Source organism: Mizuhopecten yessoensis, unplaced genomic scaffold (genome assembly GCF_002113885.1).
Source record: "Mizuhopecten yessoensis strain PY_sf001 unplaced genomic scaffold, ASM211388v2 scaffold401, whole genome shotgun sequence".
In the NCBI taxonomy this organism is placed as follows: Eukaryota; Metazoa; Mollusca; class Bivalvia; order Pectinida; family Pectinidae; genus Mizuhopecten; species Mizuhopecten yessoensis.
The window spans coordinates 630398-639536 of NW_018403528.1; the positions used below are offsets into that span (position 1 = coordinate 630398).

The 9139-nt window shown below is 34.4% G+C and overlaps 1 protein-coding gene across 1 annotated transcript; it reads left to right on the forward strand.

Annotated features, from left to right (window-relative positions):
• Positions 1-516: 516 nt before the first annotated feature.
• On the forward strand, positions 517-8785 carry LOC110447902 (calmodulin). The gene is made up of 5 exons (XM_021493889.1): positions 517-893; positions 2918-2948; positions 3405-3548; positions 4967-5209; positions 8161-8785. The coding sequence occupies exons 1-5, from the start codon at positions 891-893 to the stop codon at positions 8187-8189; spliced, it is 450 nt and encodes a 149-aa protein (XP_021349564.1). The 5' UTR covers positions 517-890; the 3' UTR covers positions 8190-8785.
• The last annotated feature ends 354 nt before the right edge of the window (positions 8786-9139 follow it).

Genomic DNA, 9139 nt, shown 5'->3' on the forward strand with positions numbered 1-9139 from the left:
ATATCACAGAATATATGTTCAAGATAAATTAATTAAAAAAGAGCTGTCAGCAGCTGTACTGCCTGTAGCCAGTGTAGGCCTATAATGGGATATACCACGGAATTAGTTATCCGAGTCCGTGGCTAACACTATTAGAAAAATAACAGAAAATCTAGCCGGCGGGACAGCATTTAGTGATTACGTTTGTTACGACTGACATAGAACTAGATACGTATCGTATTTTGTTTACTGAATTGAAGTTTCCAGTATAACCGTGAGTATGACGGTGTTATCATGAACCCAGCTAGCTATCTACGCTGTGTTAGCCTAAATAACGTGTGACCACGTACATTTAAACAGCCCTTTGTTCCACAATGAAAGCGATGTTCATTTAACTACTGAATGATTCCTATGAAAACAATGCTAGTTTCACATAATTGATGTCGTCTAGTCTAAATTTGATCCTCAAAGAATGTGAAATTATGAATTTCCCCGTGCGACATGTGAGTATGCTGCCTCTCCGGAACTCTCCTCACAAAATAAACATCCATCTGCCGCAGTGCGCGTTGTCGCATTGCAGGTGTAACCGAACCAATGAGCGTTACCGTTACAAACGTTTCCGTGGTAATTTAGGGCGAGATACGAGCCATTTCCGCGATGTTGATGGAAGCTGAACTGAAAATAGTCCATTCTTAATTCAACGATTCCTAGTTTACACGTACATTTTCTGCTGTGGAATTATACGATATTTGTGAATACAGATAGTTTGTATAAGAACCAAGGAAGCCATTTGGATTTATCTACAAATACAACACAGCGGACTAATATAACCGACAGGACTACCGGTGTAAACTAAACACGGGGAATATAGAGCATCTGAACACGGCAGACAGCTTAGTTTAAAATCCACAATGGTAAGTGAATTTTTGTGAAACATCAAATCAAAAACTCATATTTTGTTTGAAGACAACATTACTTTTATTCTTGTTGTATATGTATTTTTTATTTTGAAGCGTTATTATCGACTTTAACCGAGCTGTCAACCGTGACATCAAAGGTTCTCCAGAGTTAAATATTATTTTGAAGTGACAGTTTCTTGGCGCGGCATTTTCATTCGCTGTAGGCCTAATGTGAACGATTTAAGAAAAAAGACAATAGTCGTTAACATTTGTTTGAGATTCGTTATTATCATTAATCGTTAATTGATAATATCGCAAATTTGTTGGCATAGGGTTTTATTACTTTTGGTTTTTAAATAATTTAACCGGGTGAGATTCAAATATAGAAAGGGAAAGCATAGGACATTTATTTATTTTTACGCGTTCTGGAACCGCGATTGGCATATTTTGTTGCAAGTGAAAAATGAAATGTATAAAATTTGTCAAGTTATACTAACTTTAATAAACAAACTTAATGACGTTAAACAAAATTAAACCAAACCAAACTAAATTTCAAAATTAAAAAGGTTCCGTTCNCCCCCCCCCCCCCCAACGTTGCCTAGCAGCCTACTATTCAATTTGAATGCTAATGTACTTATGTATGCATGTTGTTGTGTAGACCAGTTGCTATGAAGTAGGCCCCTAAGTACATGTTTTCAGTTTAAAAGAGGGATAAAACATATTCATAAACCAGGATAAACTGGAACGGAAGTAGTATATTAACTGTTGTTTAAAATTAGTACGTAAATTTGCGTTGTTTTGATGATCAACTAAAAAATATATACTTCCCTACCATTTAAAATAACCTGTTATTGATTAAAGGCATGTCCAGTGATATTTCTGCATCTTTTCAACAGGGGTATATGTGTATCGTATTGTCACTCTGAAAAAATGCCCTCACAGAAGCATGACTTTTAGGATAAAAATGATTTTGTAACGCTTGAAATGACCCCAAATTCACCCTTAACAATCAATGACATCTGACATAATGTTTAGTCATTATCAAAGTTCTCTCAATTGATAGCCTGGTTACAAAGGAAGGTAATTTATATAAACCTACTGTAGCTATGATATTTCCTTCAATTTTAACTATTTTTTTGGCATAAGTTCTCTCAAAAGTGAGTGAAAACAATCTTGTCATCAGTGATTATACATTGACTAACAAATAATCATTGTTTTGGGCAATAATAAGTAATTTAAAAAACATTTTAAACATGATTTCAAATAACTTGTTGTCCAAAATCGTAACGCCTGCGACAAAAAATACAACACATGGCCGAAAATAACAACACAAGTTATATAGCTTGCTTCAGCAAAAAGTTAAAAATGAAGAGTGATGTCCTTTTAATTTGAGGTATGAACGATACATGTGACACCTGTACAAATATAGATCAACTTTAACTCGATCACCCCTGAAGACACATTTGAACTCGTCCAATTCAAAGGTTAGAATAGTTCATTGAGTTCAGGGGTGAATGAGTTAACAGAAAAGGTGGCCGAAAATATCAACACCTTCCCCTAATCGACGCAAACAACTTTTGATAACTAATATATTATAGCACCTTGGTATTTTTCGATTATGTATTTCAGTGTAATAAACTAGTGTAAACGATACACTGGTTGTCTCGATATAATCTGACAGGCCAATTTCAAGAAAAAAAATATTCGTACAAATGAAACCAAATTTTCCCCAGTACACCTTGGCAACAATTTGGGAACTTTAAATGTTACAAGAAAATAAACTATTGCAAGTTGTCTCCCTTCATACACAACACTTGTAATAATTCAAATGTAGGCGTACCAGCTTGACGAAGTTGAATTGATTTTAAAATATTGTTTAGGTTATGTATGTCTGTTTCTTGATGTCGCTTGTGTAGTAAATACATGCAAAACAATGTTATCTGATTGATAATCGGATGGCATAATCGGTCCACGCTTGTTCCAATTTGCACAAATATATGCTCGTAGACTTATAATTTTTCACTCTTTGTACATTTCAGGCAGATCAACTAACAGAAGAACAAATAGCAGGTATGTGCAGATTTGAACATTTTGCTTGTATAAATTAATGGTATTTTTGCAGGAAAAAATGTACATGTCCTCTGTCTTCAATATGGCTAGGGTGTACAATTTCAATATCCCGGCGTAAGACATGCACATTTTTGTCTGCCCAAAGTGAAAGTTTTCAATATTTACTATGATTTTATAGGTCGAGTTAATAGCATTCTGTCTGCAGGCTAGTTAGTAGCAGGCTACTATAAATATGAAATAGTTTCTTAAATCAGGAATTATTTTATCATAGCGACGGGTTGTCAAATAACAGTGATCCCATTTAAACTCTGTAAAATGATGCATGATTCATGCTTATGTAAAAGGTCCCATTTTAAGATTCATAGCTGGCCAGCACAACACGGTCATCATTTATTTTAGAATCGTTGCTCAGTTCAGCTACAACAATGAAATATGTTATTTTTGTCTTTTATTCAGAATTCAAGGAAGCTTTCAGTCTGTTTGACAAGGATGGAGATGGTACCATCACAACAAAAGAGTTGGGAACAGTGATGAGGTCACTAGGACAGAACCCAACAGAAGCTGAGTTACAGGACATGATCAACGAGGTTGATGCTGATGGTAATACTTGGGAACAAATAATGAATTTTAAATGGACCAAGGGGAGACAATTTCAAATAAATAGGAAATATTTTGAAGAGATTTTAATTTAAGCACATATTCAGTATAAATCTATACATTACTCCCTGAATGGGAGTTTTGATACAACTCATTCACCCCTGAAGACACATTTGAACTCTTCCAATTCAAAGGTTGAAATTTCAGGGGTGAATGAGTTAAACTTAGTGTTCCACCGATATATGATGTTTAGTATCAAAAGATAGAGTATTTGAATTGGTGTCCTAGGGGAGAACAAAATAAGAATTCAGACAATTTTCAAATATCGTCCCAGAATATTGATCAGGAAACAGCATGACATTGTCCATTTTTGAGGGTACCATCAGGCCACCAACTCAATTTTTTTGAAGCAACAGTCCTTTTTCCATTGGATTAGTAGGGGAAAGCTCAAAATATTCAATTTGCTTGAAATTTGTCAAAAGTGTTGTTTTGAATCATGTATATATATTTTTGCCCATTTTCTGGTAAACCATTTCAATATAGAAGTATTTACGGAAACATCTTTCCGATGTTTATCAAATCATTGAATTGCCTACAGACTGCAAAAAAAATGCGTAGTGTATGCTTTCGCTATTATTTTGTTGCATTGAATATAGTGACTGCCAGATAATGGATGCATTCCTTTGAAATATTTATCAACAATTTGAGATTACAGGGTTTTTGCCAGCTGTTTATAGGGTCTGGTGCAAGGACCCATTCCCAATTGAAAAATTGCTTAAATTACCCTGCATTTTCCCAATTGCATTCTTTAGGTTTCAGGTTTCAGTTTTTCCAACCCTACCTGTACATGTGGGAACACTATGTTTCCCAATTTTTGCCAAATGCTGATGATATTTTCCCAATTCCTGCTCAGCGGCCCTTTCCCAAAATGGCTGGCAAAACCCCTGGATTAGATCATTTTGGGTCAAATTTGCATGGGGGGGTGAGGTCGATGAAATAAACTTTAAAATAACTAGTTGGAATGTGGTAATCAATCGACAAAATTAATGCTGCATTAACTTTTTGGTTTGTGTAGTCTTAAAAACTGGGTTAAGTAATGACATTCATATTCATGTAGACACAACAAATTTCGGGGAATTCCAAAGATTTGAAGAAGTATTTAGCTGCATTGCTATTCATGTTTCATTATTGCCTTCTGGGAATCGTACTATTAATTTTCAAGCTTTCGCTGGATGTTGTATGACTGAATTGATAAATTAAGCTATACATGTACAAACAAAACTTAGGGAATGGCCTAGCAGCATTTCATGCCTCAAAGTTTTCTGTCTTGGTTTAAAAGGGTCGAGAAAACCATTGACAGCTGACATGATTTACAATAGTTGAAGTACTTCATAATTAACGGCAACTCATTTCTCCCCCAGGAAACGGCACAATTGACTTCCCAGAATTCCTCACAATGATGGCACGGAAAATGAAGGATACTGACAGTGAAGAAGAAATCCGTGAAGCATTCCGTGTATTTGATAAAGACGGTAATGGCTTTATCAGTGCAGCCGAGTTACGACACGTAATGACAAATTTAGGAGAAAAACTAACAGATGAGGAAGTTGATGAAATGATCCGAGAGGCTGACATTGATGGTGATGGACAAGTCAATTATGAAGGTGCGTGTCTATTCCTGAATGGTCATGAAGATTTGCTTCATACCACAACAAAGGAATTTATGTTAGATGACTACGTATGGTTTTGCATTAAAATAATTGCTTGGAATTTTTGAAAATCTGAACCACTCCCATCATTGTTATATCGGGTCTGATAATACGCCAAGGTTAAAAACAACTTTTAAGTAAGATCAGCTCGGAGCCTTTCAATATTTAAACCTGAGGCCTTGTCAAGTCTTTTTTAATGTCAAATTGGACGTAATTTTGTGATAGATTCATCTTTCCGTTCTAAAATTTCTAATTTGCATGCTCTACCACTACCTGCTGTGAATTGGGATGGGGGAGAAAAGAGCCAGAATGTGTTGCATTTTAGAAATAGTTTTGGATGTACTAAATTGGGGAGGGGGGGGTGCAACTCTCCTAAGATGCATTCAACATAATTCCTAAATGATCAACTCCCTTATTACTTGGAGTTTCTTTATAGGAAAGATTTGACAGATGTGTTGTGGAGTAGTGTGCAGCAATCTTTTTCTGCAAAAAAAATCTGCCCAAATCTCTCCTAGGGAGCGAGATATTTTTGCCTCCTAAGTAAGCAGGAAACCAACTTGCATACTTTGAGGAATGGGCTCGATAGATTTTAATAGGAAATGCATTCACTGAACAGCCTGAATGCAATGATGCATTTAGAAAAAAATGAGAATGATTAAAGGTAAAAAAATGATTATTCCAAGACTACAATCAAAATTACAAGTCGGTTGCATGATATTGCATTTAAAAGTTTGGCCCCATATAAAAATTGCAATGGAAATTATTTAAAGTGTTGAATACTAGAGAAGTTGGTTTGGTTCTGTGTTCAATTTATGTGTAATTAATTTGAAATGCATAAAAAGGAGAAATGGTATATAATATGAATAGGCTGTAAAAAAATTACTTGCTTGTTAATGCCTTGCTTTATATCAATCCTTACAGTGATGTGGAGTGTTCTGCTTTATTTATAATAATTGGTATAATTCTGCAAATGCTCGATCAAATTTTCTTTTTAAATTCAAATGCAATGTTGACAAGGTAAACTAAACCACTGCTTTTCCCTACCCTTCACACATGTACATAAGGGGTGTCGCAATACGCCAAGAGTGTATCGCCATATATTGCAATACAGAATGAATATATTGCGTTACGTATCCCGATATATTGTCATAGGAAGGATGTGCTCAATTTTATAATAAATTGTTGTCGGAATGTTATCGAACTTAATCATATATAATATGGATAACATCGATTTAAGATTTTTGTTAAACCAACCATCGATTACAAAATTTGAACAATTAAAAGCCTGCTTTATTCTTATTGGCATATGTTAGAATTTGTAGTAATTTGCAAAGTTAAAATACCAAGCAGATACCTAGAAATATGCTTTTGAAAAATATTGCGATACAGCAATATTTCATCTCTGTATTGTGGTACGATACGATATACCCGTGTATTGCTATATACCGTTTTGCGATATATTGTGACAGCCCTTATATACATGGTCTCTGAATTTGAAGAAAAAACTGCCAAACAATTTTCTTCAAACATGCATGTACATGAATCCTGAAATCCTGAATGAAATTCAGATGTAGGATGCTTGAATTATGAAGTAATTCTCAAAGCTGTGATGTATTTTTCTTTCAGAATTTAAATCAATGATGCTATGAACATACGATGTAGATATTGTGAAATCTACATTTCCTTGTGACTGCATGTGATTATGAGATCCAGCAAACAATCAGTATAAATTGATGAAAACGATTGTAAGGTTTAAAACATTTTGGTAATTGAGTGTACATGTATCTAAAACGGAACTAATATTTTAACTTGTCGGAGCCGAGACGGTCTCAAAAACTAACTGTTTGGCCTTATCTAATCAGATATTTTGGGTTTTAAAATGCTGTCTGATATTATTTGTTTTGTGCAGCTTACTATAACACTAGTGATGGGCTCGCTGATGATGGACTAGAATCACTTAGGCAGTAATTGGACATTGTACCCATTTCATCATAATCTATGATCAGTTAATTTCAACGTGTTTATCTTTTGAATGCCATATTAAATATTTGCAGGTTAAATGGAAATTTTGACGTGTAGGTTTTTAGCCAGGATTTCAAACCTGCCTCTGTCCAATAAGTTTGACTTGACAAACTGCCTCTTTGGAATTTTAATGCAAGGATATGTAGCAAGAAGTTGCTTTTAAGTAAAATTCTTATCAAAAAAGAAGCAGACAGATGTCTGGCTATTGGTGTACATCCAAGTAAAACAAAAGTATAGTAAAAGTTAAATTGGCTATATTTAGTAAATACTTCAGGAACAAACAAAAAAATAGATACACTTGCAATTACCTGATGATTGATAAAGTAGGGTCATCCAATTCCATCCTGTGATCTGTGATGGCCTGGTTGCTTTTTTCAACTGTTCCCATCAACTAGTATCGGTTAAATAATACAAACAAAATTACCCAGGTACCGGTGGAGTTTTAGCAGAAGAGCATACTAAACAATACTCATATATTGTGTGCAGTATATAACATATTTATGGACATTGTAAAGGTTGAGTTTGTATTTTGCTTCGATTTCAACTAACGTATCTGGCATGGAAGTCTTCTTGTTGGTTGCATAAATGCATGTTTTTGATCCATTCATTGTGTTTCAGAGGTTTCCAAATTTAAAGATATTTACAGAACTTTTTTTAAGGAGGCATAACGTTAGTTACACCCCTATGCTGGTGAAGACAATTAATTTTGATGCTGAATGATTCAACCATCAAAGTAACGATAGAATACCACAGACCCTGAAGATTGTAAAATATATAGTTTAACACAAATGCATTTTGTATAACTGTCTTTGATTTATTGATTCTGTTTTTGCATAATGTTTTATTCGCATATTTCTAATGTTTTGTTTTTTTTCATTTTGCAGAGTTTGTGACGATGATGACCTCAAAGTAATTACGGACTATGGACATATTAGATTTTTTCATTAAATTTGTTGTCATTAAAAATCACGTGGAATGTACGTTGTTGGTACACTTTTGTGACCAAACTGGGGGATAAATGCAGTCAATATGTTGCTGATGGAAGCCAGACTGGATGGCCGAAGGTTGTAGGATCCCTTTGACAGCGACACTGTATTTCTAGGCCAAGGGATGATGAACAAGACTCCTGTGGGATACATGTCCCAGTTTTTGTTGTAGAGCTGCTATTTTGCTCTACAGATGCTATGGATTTTCAGGCAGGGAGATTTCTAGTTGTTAGTAAAGTGTAACTAGCTTAGACACTAAAGTATTTGTAAAAAAAAAAAGATGGAAAAAGTTGTATGTTACAGGTGTCTATTGACTGTTGTTGTTGACAGACGTTTCACTCATCGACATTTTTCTCATTACCTGTTAACATTTGTTGTTACATCCTGTGCATTTCTCTTCATTATCCATTCTTCAGGAAAACATTAAGGGTGTACAAATCGGTAAATTCACCTTTCATCGTGAGATTATATGGATAAAAGATAATCATGATTGTCTCAAAATAAATATTATTGTAATTTTTCAGAGTTCTATTTTGTCATCCCTTCTTCGAAGTTGTTGCTAAAATCTTTTCAATCTGGGTTGGGAGCATGTAGCTGCACAGAACTAACCGTACATGTATGTCTGGTGGATAGTATTTAAAGATGTTTATTTATATTTCAAAACTGTTTACTTTCAGGAGATATGTATATATATTATATATATAGTTAATAAAATTGAATATATGTCAAGATTAATTGATTTCCAACAGTTCCTTTCTACATGTGTTTACACATAATTTACTAAACTGTTTCACGGAAGTCTACCTACATTTAATACATGTGGTAGCAGGGTTTTTATTAAGACACCAATCCTTATGGAAACTATTGCTATATTCTG